This window comes from Giraffa tippelskirchi, chromosome 4 (assembly GCF_054371585.1).
Source record: "Giraffa tippelskirchi isolate mGirTip1 chromosome 4, T2T-mGirTip1v1.2.pri, whole genome shotgun sequence".
Taxonomy (NCBI): Eukaryota; Metazoa; Chordata; class Mammalia; order Artiodactyla; family Giraffidae; genus Giraffa; species Giraffa tippelskirchi.
The window spans coordinates 117,875,406-117,898,742 of record NC_137278.1 but is presented as its reverse complement, the minus strand read 5'-3'; the positions used below and the strand labels follow the sequence as shown (position 1 = coordinate 117,898,742).

The 23,337-nt window shown below is 36.6% G+C and overlaps 1 protein-coding gene across 1 annotated transcript; it reads right to left on the bottom strand.

The window, feature by feature from the left end:
* Positions 1 to 10,848: 10,848 nt before the first annotated feature.
* NTS (neurotensin) lies at positions 10,849 to 22,104 on the bottom strand. The gene is made up of 4 exons (XM_081588265.1): positions 21,929 to 22,104; positions 20,143 to 20,204; positions 14,105 to 14,329; positions 10,849 to 11,603 (listed from the first exon to the last, which is right to left on the bottom strand). The coding sequence occupies exons 1-4, from the start codon at positions 21,999 to 22,001 to the stop codon at positions 11,451 to 11,453; spliced, it is 513 nt and encodes a 170-aa protein (XP_081444391.1). The 5' UTR covers positions 22,002 to 22,104; the 3' UTR covers positions 10,849 to 11,450.
* Positions 22,105 to 23,337: the final 1,233 nt, after the last annotated feature.

Below are 23,337 nucleotides of genomic sequence, written 5' to 3'. Positions count from 1 at the left end.
AAAAATCTTCAAAGCGCTGAAAGATTTCCTATCACAGAAAGCCTAACTATATTTAGGCTGCTATTCTTAATTAGAGGAAAAACTGATTTGTGTTGGTCTTGATCAAGGTAGCAATGCCTGGTGGAAGGAGTCAATTTGTTGTCCAGGGTAGCTGGGCTCTATAAGAGGATAGCAAACTTCCAATGCTTCTTGGGTGGGTCAGAGATGCTTCCTGGATGAATATCAGACAGGTAGGATTGCTCTCTCTTGAGGACTTCATTTTGTATGCCACTTATCACACACTGAGCTGGGTAAGTCAATCCCTGAAGCCACTAGCTCATTAAGAGGCTAATGACACTCCAAATTTGGGGAGAGCTCCATGGTCCTTGTGAAATAAGAACATGATGACTGATACATGTAGAATCTCTGTATCCATAGAGAATGTTATAGTTGAATCTACAAGGGGATAGATTTGGTTCTTTCTAGGAGGCATCTTTCTAGAGGGTTATCCTCAAAGGAGTGAGATGAGAGTAAGAGATTACAATCACTGCCTATCTCAACTAAACACTGGTTTATTCATCAACAAAGATCTTCTTGAATGTACCAGGATCTGCATCAGGATATGGAGATGAACAAAGCATAATATCTGACTTAAGGAAGTCTGACTTATTTTCAGAGAAGCGTGCAATTTATTATTATACCATGCAGAAAATGTGCTAACAGGAACATACACAAGGGATTATAGCAATAATCCTTATTATTGGGACAAATACAGAGGAGACCTAACTGAGCTTTGGGTGGTGAGTCGGTAGGTTAAAAATGTTTCCAAGAATTGGGATTTCATCTCAGTCTCAAAAAGAAAGGGACATGATCAGTTGGATAAGCCAAGAAATAAATGTTAACTAGAATAAATAGCAAGAGGAAATGCGGAGCAAAAAGCACAAGAGAAAAATCACAAATCGCAAAGTGGTTTGAAGTAAACACACAGGGCGTGATTGTGAAGGAAGATGAAGCCAGAGAGATTGGTTGCAGTATGGCTTATTTAGATGTATTTTTACACTTAAGTGAATTCAGAGCAAAAGGAAAGTTCAGACTCATTTTCAATATAGTTTTAAATTTTATCAGTGGCATAACTTTAAAACCTTGCAATATTCTGATGCTGTGAAATGAAGGATTCATTACATCAAGTTATTTTGACTTCAAGAGTACTTCTATGCCATCAATAATCATTCAGATGAAAATTGAATCAGTTACTAGAAAGAAATTCTGCCCCAGATGTGGCAGCTCATCAGATTTCCCGTCTTAGTGTGAGGTGGAGTTTGGCAGAGTAAAAAACCAGGGCAGATAAGTTAAAATAAGATGGGTTCCTCCATTCCCTACTCAACTTACTTACATGTATGAATGGTAATGGAGGGTAGCATAATAAAACTTTATTTAGTGATTTTAGTTTCTAGTATATATATTTTTATAACCCTATAAGAAAAGCTAGGGAATTTTAAGACAACTTTAGTTTATCATGTCTCCTTACCTGAGTTAATAGTAAGTTTTTAATTTAGCCTGTAACTTTTTCTGGCTGCATTCAGTCTTAGTTGCAGCATGTGGGATCTTTCCTTGTGATGCACAGACTCTCTAGTTGTGGCATGCAAGCTCCAGAGCACGTGAGCTCACTAGTTCCCAGCATGTGAGATCTTAGTTCCCCAACCAGGGATCAAACCTGTGTTCTCTGCATTGCAAGGTGGATTCTAAATCACTGGACCACCACGGAAGTCCTTTTAACCTGGAACATGATACAGAGAAATTCTAATTAAATCAAACAGATTGTCAGTTGGAAAATAAGTCTCCATCGATAAAATGAATGCATGCTCAGTGGCTTCAGTCATGTCCAACTCTTTGTGACCCCATGGTCTGTAACCCACCAGGATCCTCTGTATATGGGATTATCCAGGCAAGAATACTGGAGTGAGTTGTCATTTCCTACTCCAAGTAATCTTCCTGACCCAGTGACTGAACCGGCATCTCTTGCATCTTCTGCACTGACAGGCGGATTCTTTACCACTGTGCCACCTGGGAAGCCCCTGACATACTAAGTACCAGGCCATTAATTCAGTCTCTATACTGAATTATACTCTTATATCAGTTCCTTAGAATTTTTAGCCTTTGGGTATGCTAAGCTTTGGCTGGAATTATTTAGGGAGTGGTTAGATATATGTAAAGAGTTTTATGCTTTAGAAATGTTCTTGTTTTATCAAAGTGAAAAGATAAATATACATGTTGAAAATGTGAAAATGTTTGTGAGAGCTGCCAATTCTTTGTGTACCACCAAGGTGGGTGGCATAAGGCAAATAGGAAAAAGAACGCTTATCAATTTTGTCAAAGATTATCTCTGACTTTCAAAATAGAGATAGGCATGGGTGTGGTTTGGGGAATCCATCCTTCAGGCAGCAGCTACAAAGTCTGGGGCACCAGATGTGTGAGTAAGCTCACTCCAGGGAGATATTGGCAGCTTCGTTTTATCATTATAGAGAGCCAGAAGGAGAAGGTGAGGAAAATGTCCACATTTTCTTGTTCTCTGGGGCGGATCACAGTCAGCCCCTAGATGTGTGCTAAAATTAGAACTCAGATCCTCAGGCAGAGCTTGTAGGATATGAAGAGAGACCCCTTGTAGGAAAAGACTGAGAGATGAGAGGTTTTACCTGCTCTCCCTCTACTGACCCCTGGGGGATAGGTAGTATTAATACATGTTTCATCTGGCAGCAAATTATGTTCAGACACTGAGACTGCTTTGCCAATAATTTGTCTAGCACAGGTTCACTGCAGAAATTGTAATAATTTCACAAGCCAATAGTATACAGGATAATGTCTCTTAATAAGCCAATAAAGAAATAATCTGCTCCAAGCCATCAACAGTTTAATCACAATATTGTTTCAGGCAAGGGGAGATAAAAGGAATAAAGGCCAAATCTAGTGGAGGAGTACCTTTCTAAGCATTGTTCTTGGAAGAGCTGGCTTAGCTAACCATGAGCTGATGTTCAACTGCTGGTGCAAAAGCAAAAGATCGTTGTTGCTAGGGTCGTTGCTAGGGTACGAAGATGCCAGCTTTGATGGGAAAGATGATTTTCTTCTTGGGGCCTCTGCATGGTTTTCACCACTGCCGGCAAAGAATTGCCTTGCCCAGCCAGGAGCTAGTGCCCCAAGGTCTTTGGAAAGCTATTTCAATTAGCAAGGAAAAGTTGCATTCCCCAGGCTAAACACTTTTCAGTTGCTGGTCAAACCTCTTAATATTTAAAGCTTAAAATCCTCTAGCCAGAGTCACTCTTTCACAAAAGTTATTTTATTAAAAAAAAAAAAAAGATTTATTTACTTAATTTTTTTGCTGTGGTGGGTCTTTGATGTTGCTCACAGGCTTTCTCTAGTTGCAGTGAGTGGGGGCTACTCTTCATTATGGTGTGCAGGCTTCTCATTGTGGTGGCTTCTCTTATTGTGGAGCTTAGGCTCTAGGTGTGCAGGCTTCAGGAGTTGCAGCACGTGGGCTCAGTAGTTGAGGCTCACTGGCTCTAGAATACTGGCTCAGTAGTTATGGTGTATGGGCTTTGTTGCTCCATGGCATCTGGGGTCTTCCTGGACCAGGGATCAAACCCATGTCTCCTGCATTGCAACATGGAGTCTTAACCACTGGACTGCTAGGGAAGTCCCCAAAGTGCTTATCAATAAGCTCCCAGCTGTGCCTGTCAATAGCTGAGCTACTGAGTGCTCAGGCTAATGATGATATCCTGACACAGCTTTCTCAACGTAAACAACTTCATTAGAACAAAAAGCAAGTGGATTTTGAATCATATCAAACCAATACACAACACTGCACAAGTGTGAGCATGCCTGTTAAGAACTGCTCCTTTGTTTACCATAATCTTATAGGTCTCATGGACACAAACCATGTTGGCTTTCAGGACTGAGTGTTGGGGGGGGTGGGGAGGGCCGTCCCTCAAGTGGAAGTGTTAAAAGTAGGGGCACCAGATGTGCAGTCCAAATCCTTTGCTTCTAAAGGTGACACTAGGAGTTGGGTATTCCCTCCCAATTGTCTGCCACGGTGCCAAGATTGGGTTGTATTGCCAAGGCATGTCTCAGCTTTTCTTACTTGTTTCAGTGTGGTATATTCTCACTTGCTCAATGTGTAGGAGTCACTCAGCTAGTTTCTTGATTTCTTTCAGAGGGAATGGTTTCATGGATGCTTGTAAATTTGGCATGCCTTTGGTGAAGGAGTTCAGGAGCCTTCGATGTTGTCATCATGGTAGATCTCAGGCAGGGGATAGATTTAAATTTAAGTCTCACATAGCTCAAATTAACTCAACAGTGATTGGGAAATCTTAAAAAGTGCAAATACAGAGCGAGGTTCCTGACTTTACATCTCAAAATAATCGAGAATATTCCTGTATTATTTCCTCCACATTCAAGCAGTTCTTTCTCTTTGTATTTCACAAATCTATTCTTTCCCATTTTAACTACAGTTGACCCTGAATGAAATGAGATTGAACCGCACAGACCCACTTACATATGGATTTTTTTAAATGAATATATACTACAGTACTACACAATCCCTGTTGGTTGGACCTGAAGATGCAAAACCATAAATAAGGAGCTGATTGTAAAGTTATGTATGAGTTTCCAACTGCACAGGGAGTCAGTGCCCCTAACCCCCATGTTGTTCAAGGACCAACTATACTGTCAATTTCACTTGGCACTTTTGTTTGTTTTCTTCTCAGAACAGAATCTGAGAGACAAAAAATGAGGCATATTTCTCCATCTATTTGTGTCCTTTTTGATTTCTTTCACCAGTGTTTTATAGTTTTCTATACATAGGTCTTTTGTTTCTTTAGGTAGATATATTCCTAAGTATTTTATTCTTTTCATTGCGATGGTGAGTAGAATTGTTTCCTTAATTTCTCTTTCTGTTTTCTCGTTGTTAGTGTATAGGAATGCAAGGGATTTCTGTGTGTTAATTTTATATCCTGCAACTTTACTATATTCATTGATTAGCTCTAGTAATTTTCTGGTAGAGTCTTTAGGGTTTTCTATGTAGAGGATCATGTCATCTGCAAACAGTGAGAGTTTTACTTCTTCTTTTCCCATCTGGATTCCTTTTATTTATTTTTCTGCTCTGATTGCTGTGGCCAAAACTTCCAAAACTGTGTTGAATAGTAGTGGTGAGAGTGGGCACCCTTGTCTTGTTCCTGACTTTAGGGGAGATGCTTTCAGTTTTTCATCATTTAGGATAATGTTTGCTGTGGAGCCTATTATACAGAGTGAAGTAAGCCAGAAAGAAAAACACCAATACAGTATACTAACACATATATATGGTATTTAGTTAATCGGTAAAGATAACCCTGTATACGAGACATCAAAAGAGACACAGATAAATAGAACAGTATTATGGACTCTATGGGAGAGGGCGAGGGCGGGATGATATGGGAGAATGGCACTGAAGCATGTAAATTATCATATGTGAAAGGAATCGCCAGACCAGGTTCGATGCATGATACAGGGTGCTCAGGGCTGGTGCACCGGGATGACCCGGAGGGATGGGATGGGGAGGGAGGTGGGAGGGGGGTTCTGGAAGGGGAAAACATGTATACCCATGGTGGATTCATGTCAATGTATGGCAAAACAAATACAATATTGTAAAGTTAAAAAATAGATAAATAAACTAATTAAAAAAATAAAAATAAAATATTCTGCCAGTAAAAAAAAAAAAAAAAAGAGGCATAATCTCCCAGGCTGCCACTGATGAAGGTGAGTTTTTACCTAGATTCTGTGTTGTTTCACATAAAATCAGGGACATTTTGTAGATACCTGAGCTCATAACCAATCCTTCTGAAGTGGAATCACTAAGTTGGGGCTTAAAAATATGTAGAAGCTATGTGAAAAACTTCTTACTAAAATGGAGCAGGACCTTGTGGTCCTTGCCCCCTATGGCTTCAGCCTGCCTTTTGTCTGTGAAAAACTTTACCCAAAGAATGAGTTTAATCAAAGAAATGAGAACATGCAGAAACAAGGGATAACAGTCAAAAAAGATCAAATAATATTAGTGTAGTCATTAAGCATAGTCAAGGACCTATTGTTCCTTCTCAGGTGCTATAGATAATATTCTGAGCCGTAACTTGGGAGCTGTCTTATATCTTATAGTTACTGAAACCCCCACTAGGTGGAGGAGTTAACTACACGATGAGCAGACTGTGGCCACGACAAAAGACCCGATAACTGGCCTCCAAGAAATGGACACACAATGACCCTGGAACTGAAGATAAAGTGTACCTAAAACAATCAAAATGATGCTGATCAGACCACCTATGACCAATTTCAAGATGACAGTCAGAGCTGACTGTGCTATTTCTGCATGTATCCCCCTCCCTCAGACTATAAAAGCTCTTGCCCACTGATTGTCAGCTGGGGGAGTCAGCCTTTGGACAGAGGTCCGCCTCCCTCTCTCGCCTAGTTGCTGGCATCCAAAATAAAGCAAACGTCCCTTTCCACCAGCTTGGCCTCTTTTTTGGCTTTTGAGCAGTGAGCAGATGACCTGAGTTAGGTCGCATTATTATAAGAGAAAAGCCCTCTTGCTGCTAATTTGTTCATTTGTTAACAAATCCTTACTAATGCTTAGCAGGCCTGGTGCTCAACCTTGGGAATTCAACTATGGATAAGAAAGGCAAAATCTCTGTCCTCACAAAGATTATACATTTGGGTGGGGGTGAGAAATTATATACGAGTAAACAAATAAATGGCTGTATAACTTCAAGTTACGACATGTGCTTTGCTGATGCCTACCAGCCAAAGCCCACAGAAAGCACACACTCCCACAAAATTGAGTTTGCCAGTGCTGGAAACCTCATTCAATGGAAAATCATGGGATCCCAATATACCCTCTAATGAGGGTATATGTATGGACCCTGGTGGCTCCGACAGTAAAGAATCTGCCTGCAGTGCAGGAGACCCATGTTCAGTCCCTGGGTTGGGAAGATCCTCTGGAGAAGAGAATGGCAACCCATTCCAGTATTCTTGCCCGGAGAATTCTACAGAGAGAAGAGCCTGGCGGGCTACAGTCCATGGGGTCGCAAAGAGTCGGGCATGACTGAGGTACTAACACTTTCTTTTTGTACAGGATTTAGACTTGTGATTTGAGGAGTATTCTGAAAGTGTGGTTTTACTCTGCTTTGGGTGTTTTCAGAAAATGAGGATAATTTTTTGACTAGATATGATGGTGGTTTTACGCTAGAGGTAGAAAAATAGAGCTTAGTTAACGTAGCCTCGATCAAATTATGTGGAAAGGAAGATGTTTGATCATTTCTGTGGTTTGTGGTGTTCTTGTTTTTGCTTTTGCTTAGATACAATTACAGAGTGGTCTTGTTTATTGTCTTTCGCCATCAGGGTTAGAATGACCCTGTCTGAAGTTTTATACTATGAAATCATTTAACAGGAGGGCACCATATCCTCGCTGCTGGTGCCAGGACAACTCCCAGTTGATTACTGTCAGCGGCTGCTTTTCTTTTAGTTTTCACATATGAAGAAAAATAAAGTAAGTTAGATGAAATGAGATGGAACGCATTCAGGGAAGTATGGCCGTGGACAAGTAGAGAAAGTTAGATGGATGTTGACTCAGGGATAAAGGTTATTTAAGAAAAGTTCTCACTGTATGCATATCATATGTGCAGAGCTCTAAATGATGTGAAAAAATAAACTATGAGAAGATCTGGAGAAGACTGTAGCAATTAAAATAATGGTTGAGGCATAGCAAGGAGGCTGAAAAATGCAGTGCCTGAAATAAGTTAGAAATACATTTCTCTTTCAAATAACAGTCTGGTTGATCCAGGGTGGTGAGGCAGATTTGGTCCACAGCATTGTTAAAGGACTTAAGCTCTATCAATCAATGTCATCTTCAAGAGAATGGTATTCATTTGTGTGGTTAAAATAAATTCACATTTAAGGCCAAAAAAAACCAACATAAGGAAAAAGTCAAAGTTCAGGGAATGAAATTTCTCTTTAAGTTATAATAGACCCACAAGTTATATTTTTAAATTTTTTATACCCATTATCTGTTGGCTCCAACTTAAGACATTCCTATGAAAAGGGAGGCTTGTCTTTCAGTGGGTGTCCTGCGTACAGGAAAAAAGATTTTTAACCAGAAGAGCTTTCCAGAAAAGAAGTTTCAGCATCTGTAAAGGCTCTGGAGCAGAACAAACTGGATATGTTAAAGGGATGACAAGAAGGCCAGTGTGACCAGAGGAAGTGAAGCCACTCAGTCGTGTCTGTCTCTTGGTGACCCCATGCACTATAGCCCATCAGGCTCCTCCACCCATGGGATTTTCCAGGCAAGAGCACTGGAGTGGTTTGCCATTCCCTTCTCCAGAGGATCTTCCCAACTCAGGGATTGAACCCAGGTCTCCCGCATTGCAGGCAGATGCTTTACCGTCTGAGCCACAAGGGAAGCCCTGAGACCAGAGGAGGATGAGTGAAATTCAATAGAATAGACAAATACCAGAACAGTTCAGGCCTTTCATGACAAAATTTGATTTTATTCAAAGTGAAATGGGAAGACATTGTGGGGGGTTGAGAAGAGACATATGGCATATAATCTAATTAATATTTTTTAAAACCTTATTCTGCTATATGGATGTAGATAAATAGAAAGACAATGGGAAAGTGGCTAGGAAGAAATTGTCACAGTCCTGTGAGAGGGGGAAACTTGCAAACTAAGGCAATAATGGTGAATGATGTGGCAAGAAGCAGACAGATTTGAGATGTCCTTTGAATGCAAAGCAACACAAGTTCTTAATAGATGAAATTCCAGGTTCGTATTAAAGAGTGTGAGTATGTGATCAGTCACAAAGTCATATCTGACTCTTTGAGACCCCATGGACTGTAGCCTGCTAGACTCCATGGGTTTTCCAGGCAAGAATACTGGAGTGGGTTGCCATTTCCTTCTCCAGGGGATCTTCCCAACCCAGGGATTAAACCTATGTCTCCTGCTTGGCAGGCAGATTCTTTATCTCTGAGCCACTTGGGTGCTGGCATGTTACAGAGAAGAGTTAAGAATAATGACTAGATTTTTTTTTTTTCCCTCATCAGGTGATGGGATCATTTACTGACAAGCAGAAATGAAGCAGTGAACCTCAGAAGAGAAGAGACAGTTCCTCTATTGAAATGGAACAGAGTGAAGGGTAAATGCTAGGGGATTATTACATTCAGTTGTAGGGAAATGATATAATTTTCTCCTTATTGCTTTGAATTTTAGCTGAGGTCATTAGAAAGGCATCTGACAAATGTGAGGAAAAGGATGAGAGTTGCAATTCAAGGAAAAAGATAAGATATAAAACAACCAGTAGAGAGAATCAGAGGCAAAATTTATCAGGCAAATGAAATAGGGATATTGGGCAGTACTAAGGACCCACTTGAGATTTGAGATCACAAATTTTAAGTGTGCCTCTTCAACAAGTTGAGGGTTTTTCTCCAGCTATGTTCAGCTTCTCAGGTGAGGTCAGAATCAATGGGAGATTTCAGTTTAACTAATGGTGTTTCCACAGGTTCATATAAGGTAGAAGGATAGGATGTTGAGGGTAGTAAGATAGTGATTTTAGTTTTGGATGATAGAATCTAATCTAAGTGAGAGTGTGATTTGTAGTTGAAAAGTGAACAGAGGTGGGCAATAGATTAAATGAGATCATAAATAGTAGAGTGAGAATCACAGATTATATGAACTGAAAAGAGAAGATGACATGGAAAGAGAGAGCAGAGTATTTGAAATTGAGATTTTTGGAGAAGTTGAATTTATTGAGAATATAAGTTCTATAGTATGACTGTGGAAATGATGGGATGAGATGAAATGGTTAAAATGTTTATTATTGGAAGTGAAGATGGAAGGGACTGAGGAGGGGGATTGTGGAGGGATTTTGCCCACGTGGGTGAAACTCCTCATGGATAATGAATGAAGCAAGTAATAGGAGATCAGCCGTTGTTCAAAACACCAAGGGTTAGACCATGAAATTGTGTTATGCTCTGTGGTTTTTTGAAGGAGAAAGGAAACCCCTTATGAAAGTGGCTAGAAGAACTGTTAAATGTAACGTGGTTAATATATTCCGGGCACTGTTCTAAGCATTTTATGTCATATCAGACCACTTTGCCCTCACCCACATCTGACATTTTGTAGTTGAGGAAACAGAGAAGTGTCCAAGATTACTAGTGGGCAGTGGGGCTGAATCTGGGCCTTCCGACTCCAGAGTGGACACTCGTAATCACTATGGAATAGTTTCCTTTTTAGGATCAGTTCCTTGGGCACTTTTTAATGTTGAAGCTGACAGGATTGTAAAAGATGGTGAGGAGGTGGTTATGAGAAATCATGATTTTACCAGAAAAAACTCAGAAATTGGTGGACTACACTTAAATCCTACTAAGTGGAGTTTAGCCTACAGGAGGGAGTGCTCTCAACTAAAGGACATAGAGTTCTCAAAACTCCTTAATTCCAGAATAACTCAAAGCCTGGTTATCATCCCTCATAGATGACTATGGGACTTGGTTGTAATGCTGTAAATAGAGGTCCTCATAGGCCACCTGTCAAAGCAGGAGTCTAGGAGACCACTGTTAATGGTGGGTTGGAAGAACTATGAGGGTTTACGAGAGCATAACTACAGTCTTAAAGGAAATTTATGAGGAGTTATTTAAAGTATTCCTTTTGCCTCAAAAATGTTCTCCTAAGTGGGAAACATATTAGTCACACAAATTCCTCAGTGAGGTTAAAAATAAAGGTATCATTTACTGAATGTGAGAGGAAAAAGTGGATAAGGGTAACTATTCTAATGGAAGTAAATTTTCAAAAAAACATAGTTCTGATGGCTGTTGTCTTTTTATTAGCCATTAAGTTCATTTAACAGAAAAACAAATTCAGTCTAAGATCATTCATTAAGATAAGCATAATTAACAATAATTCATTAACCATTCTTTCAAGATGGTCCTATTTTACTTCTATTACCTTCCCCATATCTTAGATTAATGAGTGAGTCTTGGAAAAGAGCATGGGTTTCATTTCAATAAAACATTCAAATAATAAAACAGGTATTACTTCCTTCTGGGTTAATGACAGGTAGGCTAGACTTTGCAGTAAAACTGTTCTAATCGCTTTTAATTTGGTTTAGAATGGCAAACATTTTAACTGTTTCAACAACCCATTAAGTGCTTTGCAAAATGACAAAACATTCTATGTGACTTAATTAATATCTACTCCAATTATACACAACACTTCATGCTCAAGATCTACATTTATTTTAAAACATTTAGTCCAATTTATAGTAATGCAGAAAAAAAATCACATCTAATAAACCACAACTGTAGAAGAGACAAAATAATTGTGCTCTGTCACATTTCCACACAAATATAATTTGATATTTCATTAAAAGAAATCACAATCACATGTAAATAAAATATTTATCCTCTCAGTAGTAGTAAGAACCTCTTTTGAGTATGTAGGGTCTTCTGGGTTTATTCTCATACAGCTGCCGTTTCAGAATGTAAGGAATTTTTCTCTTTATCACTTCTTCCTTTTCATTTTTGTCATTTCCAGCATCAAGAATGTCTTCCTGAATCAACTGCAAGATAGACAGAATATGAATCAAACTTACATGCGTAAAGTCTTCCATTTCAAAGTGTTTCATCTACCTTTTATCTCATTTGCATTCAGACAGTAAGACATATGTGGATGATGTGGTTCATAGCAATTAAGTGTTTTGCTTGAGGACAGGTAGATATCAGGTGGCTGAGAGGATGAAAACATGATTTTTTGATTCTCTGTTCAGTGTTCTCCCTAGTTCATCAAGCTAGCTTTAAACTTTTTTTTTCAAGGCCATATTAATATCTCCAAATGAAAACAAATGCGCTTACTGTTACTTTCAGTATTTTTCTTCAATGTATGATAGATCAAAAGATGGAAATATATCATAAATCACAACAACTATAGAGATTTGAATTTAGTGAACCAAGTTCAGCCTCAAAGGTCAATAGAAATTTATATTCCATTGTTAATTAATGATTTGAATTGAAAGCCATTCTAGAGATCCATTTCTCAGTCATAGAAAGAGTGATGCTTGTTCTGCCTACTTGCTCAGCTGTTTTAGAATTAACATATGTGAAAGCTCTGTTTAAGTGTTAAAGATCTTTAGTTTGTGCTGCTTTAATTAATCATTAAAATCAAGTTCACATTCAAAAACTCAAGGGAGTTAATCTTCATGTAGAATCTTGCCTAATATCTCATTGAACATGCTGTATCCTAAAATTAGTTCCAAACACTTTTTCAGATAGTACTGCTCTGATTCAAAATGTTCAATCAGCATAAAATATTTAGAAACTCTTCCCAGAGTTTTGCACTTGATTTACACAAAATTTTGAAACAAATCAATGCTAATGCTCAAGATAAGAATTATATTCATATTTGTGATTGTCTTCTAAACTTTGAGGTGACTATAACTAGTACTAATAGGAAACCAAGTTTTTAATCATAATCTGTATGCATTGAATCATATCACAAATACTTTATATCAACCCACAGCTATTCAATTTCAGAGAAGGAAAAACAGCTACTGTCAGACAATCTAGTTCCTTAATCTTTTGTTTCTCTGTGCACATAGTCTGTAATTACTTGTACCAGACTCTGAATAATATTATCATTTCATTTTAAATCACTCTATAACATTTCAAATAGCAAAAGTTTTAATCTTACGTGCACCTGATTTTTGTGTATTATAGTTTATTAAGGGTTTTTTTCTGAATAAACAGCACATAATCGACATTTCCCAATTTTCCATGTTTTAGTGACATAATATTTTAAGAGAAAATCATTTAACTGGAATTGGAATTAGAGGATAAACAGTCCAGCAAGAAAAATTAAAACCAGTTTTTTCATTTTATTTTAATCTGGAAAATATTTTTTTTTGTTTACAAGTTAGAATAAATACTAGAAGTTCTGCACTGAATTTCTTCTTTTCTACAGGGTATCTCTGTGATAGCATGATAGAGATGGTTATATTAGCAGGAAAGTCACCCTCAGACCCTCAGATCCCCGATGTTGGTGTAAGCCCAGAATATGAAACATGAAGTAAATTTCTGTTAGGGGTTAACCTGAAAGAAATGTTTCACTTGTTAGGAAAACTATAAATTTTCTTAAAGCATTTTCATCTTCCTTTTCTCCTCCAAATATTTTCAAACCAAAGGTGGTAAGTCACCAGTGTAGTATTTTTTTTAATTTTAATTTCATTTTTTAATTTTTAATTGAAGGAGAATTGCTTTATGATGTTGTATTGGTTTCTGCCATACAACAACACAAATCAGCCATAAGTATATACATATATCCCTTCCCTTTAAAGCCTCCCTCCCACCCACCCCCGTCCTACTTCTCTTGGCCATCACAGAGCATTGGCTGGGCTCCCTGTGTTATATAACAGTTTCCCACTAGGTATCTATTTTACACATGTGCTGTATAATATACATCCATTACTTCACTGTAGTTCTGTATAGTGAAATTTGGCTTTATTAGCCATAGTGAATCTAATTCAGCTTCTAAGGATGATTGTAATCCACAATCCACACATTCAATTAAACTAGAAATAGAAGTATAAGTGGAAATATATATATATATACATATATATATATATATTCTTATCATTCTGGTTTTATTTACCGAATATTTTCAAATACAAATGAAATATTTTGTGTCTGTGTTTATTTATAAACAAACACACAGGACTTAGTGTTTCTAAGAAAATATTTTGAGTTTCCTAAATTTCTTAGGTATGTTACTACCACCACCAGCACCAAAACTTGCCTAAGCATGCCATCCACAATAAAAGCATGTGGATCAAATCTGCCTGAAGATAGATCCCCCTTTAGAGACCAAAGAAAAGATATTTTGCTAAACTTCAAATATTTGCAAGACACTTTGAAGATCTGAAGGAATGTTAACCTCAACACATGCTTTATTCTTCCTTAATATTTGTAAGTCTTCCTGTTATGATTATTATCAGGATTAAAACAATCAGTATAAATGAGAGTTAACTAGTATAACCATAATCATATTCATATTTTGCTTTTGTTTTACCTCCCAGTGTTGAAAGGCCCTGCTGTGACAGATTTTTCGGAGCTGGTATATCGTCAACATTGCTTCCAAGCTAAAGCCATCGAAGGCAGCAGGAAATTTCCTTCTTGTAATAAGCTCCTCCTCATGAAACTCTCCTGTTTCCTCGGCTTGGCTGTTCAGGTTATTTATAAGACTGCAGACATTCAGCAGGCTCATTTTCCAAGAGGGAACACTTGCCTTACCGATCTGAAATGTAGAAAGAAATAGCTATTGTAATTAACCTTGTGTTGTATGAGTTAGAAATAAATTTCTACTGTGCTAAGCCATTACCTTTTAGGATCTAACTGTTACTCTAGCCTAACACTGTTATTAACTTAGTAACTTCATATCACAAAATTGAATAGCTCCAAATACTTCATATCCTCTATTTAACAAAGGTAATAAAGCTAACACACATAAACACCCACATACACAAGCAAAGCAAGAAAGAAAATAGAAATTATAATAAGTAGAAATGCATAAATATATGTATACATCACAGGTAAAAATATTAAAATACCACTCTCTCTTTATTATACTTCAAGTTAGTGTCTAAGGGAACAGCAACTATGATGATACTAATAAATATTGGCAATTTTAATATTGTGAGACCACAAATCTATTCCACACATTAATAGTTGTCATAGGTAGCATCAAAGCTAATTTATTTATCTGAAATTTAAAATATTTTCTAAAATAACTATCCGTTTCTAATAAGACCCTGTATGAAACCATTATTATCATAGTAAACAACCTTCTCGTTTGTCAATTTTAGGAGAAACTTAATGTGAAATAACATAAAAATTAATAAATCTCAAAGGACACAGATGAAGAAAAGCATATATTTTTTCCAAACAACATAAAAATTTTTTTGTAATGAACACAAAGCTGTGATAAGAAGACTCAAAAATATTAGTATCGATTCTATTGGTGTCAATTCTCTCTGAATTATTCTCCAAATGCAGTGCAATTGCAAACCAATGTACCAATCTGGAAAATATAAGGAGACTGGAAAAAGAAGGAGTGTAGGGAAATAATTATGAAGTTAATTTCAAAGTATGAATGTGTGAGAACCAAGCAATTTAGGAAAATAAAAAGGTCATGAAGAAGGACTTACTCTACCAGATATTGAAAGACATCTTAAAGCTGTAGTAATCAAAGAGTAACCAAAGAAAGCTGAGCACGGAAAAACTGATGCTTTTGAACTGTGGTATTGGATAGGACTTTTGAGAGTCCCTTGGACTGCAAAGAGATCCAACCAGTCCATCCTAGAGGAGGTCAGTCCTGAATATTCATTGGAAGGACTGATGTTGAAACTGAAACTCTAATACTTTGGCCACCTGATGTGAAGAACTGACTCATTAGAAAAGACCCTGATGTTGGGAAAGATTGAGGGCAGGAGGAGAAGGGGATGACAGAGGATGAGATGGTTGGATGGCATCACCGACTCAATGGACATGAGTTTGAGTAAACTCTGGGAGTTGGTGATGGACAGGGAGGCTTGGCGTGCTGCAGTCCATGGGGTCGCAAAGAGTCGGACATGACTGAGCGACTGAACTGAACTGGACTGAATCAAAGAGTAAATCAATAGAGCAAGAATAAATATTAAACTCAAAAGAAAATATAGTGTCCAAAATTTGATCCAAGTCCATATTATTGAAAAGCATATAGCAAAGTGTGCATTTGAAGTCCTTGAGACAGTTGGCTCAGGGGAAATCTGAATTTAGATCTAGTTATAATTTTTATTGATATATTATAGTCTAACAATATCTAAATGGGTTAAATATGAATAAAAATAAAAATATGTAAACCTATAGAATTTATTTTATAAATTTGGAAAAATATTGTTAAGCAAATAGCCAAACCAGAATCCATAAAGAAAAAGATAATTTTGCATACATAAATGTGTAAATTATCTCTAGAAAACTAACAGCCTGAACTAAAATCAAAAGCAAGATATAATGTAAAAGCTGTCACAAAATGCTAGTATACTTAACACAGGAGGAACTCTTCAAAAAGAAACTGGGAAATACTCCATAAAAAATATTAAACCTCAGGCAAATAATATGAGCAGACAGGCACAGAATCACTCATCAAAGAAGAAATATGTAACAGAAATATGTGGAATGATGTTCAGCTTGGCTACTAGCAAATCAAGGACCCTAAAAGTTTAAGTACACTCAACGCACTTATGAGGATATAGAGAAACAACACTTTTTCTTCTAAATATTTGTTGGTCTGAGTAAATCTTGCAACAACTTCTTGAAAAGTGTTTTTAGCAATATGTATTACAATTGTAAATGTGCATACCCTTAGATTAAGGTTTTATCCTAGGGACATGAAAACCTCTAAGTACAAACATATTCACTATAATGTTTTCAACCAGTTTGGAAATCCTTTCAACTCTGCCCCTTGAACATGATTATTAGCCCGTTGCTTCAATTTTTCTGCCATGAGAAACTTAAGAGGCAATATGCTCCATTCTGTGGCAGCAACATCTTATGTCTTGCCAATTAAGGCAATGCTACAATTTTATACTCAGAAAGTTCTTTAGAGATCATCTGATTATTTTCCTTAGAACGACAGCTTTGTACTCACTGTTTTTAAAAAAGAGTTTTGCTGTCAAGTAAATTGGAAAACTTGAGTTTAAAGGAAACTTAAAATCTTCTTGAATTTAGTATCCCCAGAATTTTTTGCTTGCAAATATTCATTAAAACTTTTCAATGTGTGTGTATGTTAGTTACTCAGTCATGTCTGACGGTTTGCAGCCGCATGGACTGCAGCCAGCCAGGCTCCTCTGTCCATGGAATTCTCCAGGCAAGAATACTGGAGTGGGTAGCCATTCCCTTCTCCAGGGGCTCTTCCCCAAGCAGGGATCGGACTCAGGTCTCCTGCATTGCAGGCACATTCTTTACCATCTGAACCCCCAGGGAAGCCAACTTTTCAATGGTGCCAACATAATATCCAATGCTCCTCAAACTAATCAGCCACAGAATGCTTTATTCATAAATTATTTGTCAGAACTTGTGTTGTCTGATTAATTTTTGGTTGAAAAAACAGTAAAGTATCTTGCTCTCTTCCGCCAGTTAAAACAGTCACTATATCACTTAGTAGTACTATTTAATATCACCTTGGCCCCCGTCATACTCTGGAAGCACAGCAGAGAGAGCACTTTGGACCCTACTGTGTCTAAATAGATATGCACTAATATTTGAGAACATTTCTTATGAGGTTTAGATAGTTTACTCAAGAAAATTACAAAGACTTTCTCTTTGATGAAATCTGAGTCAGGCTCCCCTGAACTCTCTTCCTGACGAGGTCCCAAACTTGATCTTTGCCCTTCATCCAACTGACTCCAGTTTTAGCTAGAATCCTTCAGAGTCAAGTTCGTAAAAATGCCTCACTGTTGGTATCTGATCATCCTAGAATTCTGCTGAGTAGTCTAGCAAGAATTCGCCTAGATTTAGCATTTCCTTTTAGTAATTTTCCATACACTGACCCTCTCACCCCCCACTCCAACCCTGCTCCTTGGCTGTAAATCCACACATGTCTTTGTTGTATTTGGAGTTGGACTTGATCTTTCTACATACTGTAGATAGTTCTCTTTCTTAATAAAACTATACCGAAGCACTAGGATTGATAATGAAGAGAATTGTATTGTGAGAAAAAAATCCTTTATCTTCCACTTCTCTTTAAACTTTGCCATTTCTCTTGACTTTCTGTTGCTACATTTCAGTGTCTAAACAGTTTTACTTTAAAATTGAAACTGATCACATATTTTACCTTTAGAGTGGAAAGTAGAAAGCTGGAGTTTTCGGAAGCTTTTAATAATGAAATCATTAATAGTATTACTAATTAATGAATAGTATTAATAATACTATCCTTTTACAAATTGAAATACAGTAATTAGCTTAAAATGGTCAAAAGTTTAGAGTTTTTATTTGCATAGAATACCCACACCAAACATGAAATGAATCAGAGATAAATAAGTTGTAGTTTTGTACAAAGCAAGAAATGAGCTTTTTATTCCCATTTTAGCACCAAAATTGGGATAATTATGCTTCTGAGTGCTTCCTCATAGTAGTCTGTATTTTGCTTGTTTCAAAGAGGCAATGAGATTCAAATTTTCTTCCATGATCTGTTTTAGAGATATATTCCATAACTGAATGAAAGAGAAATATATAACTGTCTCTATACTTTTGCTATGTATTTTTCTTAAGAATAATACTAAACCACACCATATACCAGAATTGCTTTTCCCTTGCAGTATCTTCATCAGGGAAGGAATCATAACCACTCCCACGTTTTTGCAAAGTAGCTAGCACTCCTCAAACCATAACACATTTTGGAGATTACTTAGGACCTTTATTTGTCAATTTAAATTTGAAATCATAAAGGTAAAATCTCTGCCAAGACACTAAGGCATACTAATCTGCTTTATTATTCAAATAAGACTATTGACTTCACTTGTCTTCCTATTTATGAGTTGAAGTGATTTTAGTCATGACTATTCTGATTGAGTGTTAAACAAAGGATCCATTTTCTTAAAGTTAAGTATACTCGGTCACTGAGTTTTAATGACTAAATAAAATTTGATCATTTTGTGATAGAAAATCTAACAAATTATGGTAGAATTTGGTTTCAATGTGTTCAACTTTTATAGACCTGGGCTATTGTGGAAATACCCAAATGTCTTTTGAGGACCATAGTAGAAAATACGTCTGTTAGCTTTCAGACAATAATGCCTCAAACTCTTAAACACACACACACAAATGGATATTTCCCCTTCACATCCACTACTGAACATAATTCTACTTATATACTAGAGGTATTGCCCTGGATATTTGCCCAATATATCTTTCATCATCTAATTAGGGAAGACCTGAGGTGGCGGGAGGAATTCTGAACATCTACTTTATCATCACAGCATCTGTGGAATCTGTAGTTCTCAACTTTGGAACCCATGTTACAACAGTGATTACACAGGGTGACTGCCTCACTTCAAAATATGTTTTTGATTTTTGGTTTTGTTTTGTTTTGTTGAGAAACATTCTTTGGTTGGGAACCCTGTTCTCTAACCCTACATTTAGATATATTCTGATTATTTCATTCTTGGTAAATCAAAATTGTGGTACCTGGGTATATTCTAATTGAGTTTTAATCTTAGGTATAGGCTGGAAGCTAAAAACCTTGCTTTCAAGATCCCAAGAGAGGAATAATAAGGTCCAGTACAAAGTCTTAGCTAATTCAATACAAACAATAAACAGGTTCCAACAACATTTCTGTTATGGGGAGAACTTAAATCCAGAGGAGGGCTTCATGTAAATGTCCCACTCTAGTATTCTTGCCTGGGAAATCTCATGGACAGAAGAGCGTGGCAGGCTACAGCCTATGGGTTGCAAAAGAATTGGACATGACTTAGCAACTAATCAATAACAACTAGGAGATCATAAACTCCCACCCAACATTTAAAAATGAGGATACAGAAGCAAGCTATGTTAACTAGCCCCTTGCATAAGATCAAATTGTTCACAAGTCACAGTTGCAGGCTTAGATCTCCAGGTTTCTGTTTGCCTGTCTTTGCTCTTTACTTTATGTCACATTTCTTTATGGATTTCACGAGCTTTCATTCTTAATTTAGGAACTCCATTTCACTCTCCCTAATATCAAAACAAAAGGCAAAAATGTCACTTAATTTTCATTTATGTATTTAATTTGAAGTCAGTGTATCTTTCATCATATACTATGTGATTGAAATGGAGAGAGGATTTCCACATAAATAATATGTGACTACTTAATTAAATTTGCAATGTAGTGATTGATATCACTAAACTTCTGTCCCTGTCACATCGATACCCGTAAGTGCTTTGAACTTAAAGAAAAGTTTCCCCCAAAAGGAAATGCCTCCCAATGAGCTTTTCAGTCTCAATGGGAAGCTATTACTATAGGAAAAGGACATCATGTTTGTAACAAGAGTTCATGATTTTCAGTCTTTGGTTTAGAAAGAAAGAAAAAGTTACCTTTGATGTATGCATATTGGTCAATAAATCTGTTTCTAACGCTTTCATTTCCTCTTCTGAATCTGAGTAAAATCAAAACCACATGTTTACTATATAACCACATATCATATAATTATAACTTGGATACTTAAGATTAATCTCAAAAAACTTTGTCTTAGAAGTTTATTGTCTTTGCTATGTATTTATTCTCCTTATAATAACATTAAAAAAACAATTATAGTTTTATTTTAGGCTAACAGAATAGAACAATAGAAGCACTTTTAAGAAAATAGACACCTGATTTTATTCCAAGAGAGCTCTCAATGATTTGGAGTTGTTTAATGTCTGAATCTCAGGATAATAAAAATTGATTATACTACCAACATGTCATCAAACATGCTGGTTAATTTTTACTGGCAATAGTTTACATATATAGAGTATATACATATTGAGATTTTCAAAGCAACATAATGGAAAGGTAAGTACAAGACTTTTTTTAAGACAAAACCAAAGGAAGTTACTTATTGATAATTTTGGAATAAGAAAGACACTGAGATTTATCTTATTTGTGATGCTATTTTACAAAACCCACTTTGAAAGATTTGTTTCTCTATATTAAACAAGGATTTAGAATTATGTGTACTTGGCAATTTTATCACAGGCTATTAAAAAATTATTTAAGCAAAAGTAGAGATGTCCACCAATACATGTACAAGAGTGTTGAAAATGGACTTCTGATATTTTTTAGAACATCCTTTCAGTTTCCACTAATGAATATTTCACAGAGAAGAAAAACTTGGAAAATACATAAGGTAATAGAAATAAAGTTACAGGACACTATGATGAAAATCAGAGCAGGAGTTTGAATTTAACATTTCAGTATCATATTTATGACATTACAGTATAAAACAGGTTAAATGATTTTTGCTACACTTATCCCTTGTTTTTTTTTCACCTTGATGTAATCATTCAATTATTTTTCAAACATTAATTGGAGCATACTGCAATCATTATATTTCATATTACTCTCTAAAATTTGAAATTTATTTTCAAGGTAAGCTATTGATAGATATTTAGCAATGTATGATTTCTTCTTAATCATCACATGCAAAATACTCTATAGGGAAATAATTTTTATCAATATAAGAATGATACTATTCTAGTTGCATTGTGTATTAACTTAAATGACATGCAAGAAAATAGTGAAATTCATAATATGTCTACTTGTCACAGAAAAAGTTTACTTAAAATATATTCTTAAGAGAGCTTGGCTTTTTTTGTGTGTTTTCCTAGAGATCATTTTCTACAAATAATGCTTAATCAGTTGATTCATTAAACATCAATATTCATTCTATCTTAATACACACACTATTAAGAAAATAATTTTTGAGAGGGAGAAGCCACCATGTCTTAAGAGAATGAATGAAGATGAGATAAAATATTTCAAATAGAATCAGTTGAATTATGAGTTTGCATTTTGACAGGCACCACTTCTGTACTTTTCATTAGATCAGCTTGATTTAAGTTTTACACATTCTTTTTTCCTAGTGATTACATTGCAAACAGGAACATGAAGTGTCTCATTGAAATCCCTTTTGCTACCTAGCAAATTTAAAAAGAGAAAGGAAAATTTTCAGTTCTTGTAATCATAAAGACAGAGAAAGAAAATATCCAGTTTCTATCACTAAAAAGCAAATCAGAATAAGGGAGAAACTCTTCTCCCCAATACATTAACATTAGTAACAACACATTGCAAAAACGGAAAAAGAAATCATTTCAGGGAGTTGTGAAATGCAGCTGAGCTTACCTGAGCACAGACTCCAGGAGCTGAAAGCCAGGAGTATCATGCACACCAGCTGGATTTTCATTCTTGCCATCATCTTGAGCCTTCTAGCAAGCCAAGTTCATAAACGTCAGGGACAGGCTGAAGGGGGCTCTCTAGCACTTCCTCCTGCCTTCAGCTGACTTTGGAAGTACTGAACTATGAGAGATGCTTTGACCATTCCCTATATATATATATGCAGGAGATGATGTCATGAGTACACAGAGATTATCTCTTCAGGATGTACCCTTCATCTCCAACCCACCCCACTTCCTCCTCTCCTTTTCCTTTGTCCCCTCAAACCTCACCCCCACTGCTGAACCTCCAGGAACAGTGACATCTTCCCTAATTGCCACTGCTGCTCCAGATTAATGACGCACAGAAGGAGTCATTCAAAAGCAATTCCATACAGAGCACACTGGAAAAGAACTTCCAGTACTATTCTTTCCCCCCTTTCCTCTCATTCTCTGACTCTAAGAAGTTGTCATTCTGATTTTGTGAACCATAAGATCTGTTATTTCTAGTGTGAGCAAAATCTCCAGGATGAATGCCTAAAGTCAGTAATTCTTTAGGTTTGGAAGTTGTTAAAGAGTTAGGATTCATTTCTGATAACCCATACTTTTGAACAAGTGTTTTGTGGTTTCAGGAATAATATAGTTCTGCTATATACTGTTGCCAATATGCTGGAAGAAGAAAGGAGGTAGAAGATAAGCAGAGAAATCAGTTATAATACTAGGTTAAGCAAGAGAATTTAGAGAAAGGAGAGAAAACCAATTTTAAGGGAGACTAGTAGCTCTAAGAGTGATATCTCCTAATAAATCATAAAATCTATATAAGTAACTGGAAGGATTGAATTATATATGCTCACTTATGGTTGAATGTTTTAGAAAAATAATTTCATGTTTACAAAATCCAACTATAAACCATCTATGTGTTAGCAGGCAGAAATATGTATTGCTGCATCACTGACTGCTGTTTTCTGATACTTTCCTCTTTTTCTGTCTGCATTGCTCTGCTCCTTTTACATTCATTCTTGCTGCCACATTCTGTTCAATCTGTAACCCCCTTCTCCCTGGCTCTCACCACTGTATCAGATTTCTTCCCCCGTGACAGTCACAAAAATGAGACTGTGCTTCTGGAAAGGGGACAATTCTAAATAACTACTGTCCACCGGTCATGTTTCTAAGACAGCGTCTTCACATGAGTTACAATGACACTCATTCCCTCTCGGGGTTCTCAGTAGAAAATTGCTCAAAATGTTTTTTGGAGTGAAGTTTTCCTCTTGTATTAAGTATTTCAGGATATATGACACGATCTGAAAAGATAGTGCTGTTAGAAATGTGAATATTTGAGGTTAAGGGATCTGAGACTTGCTCACTTCTGAAACATATCAG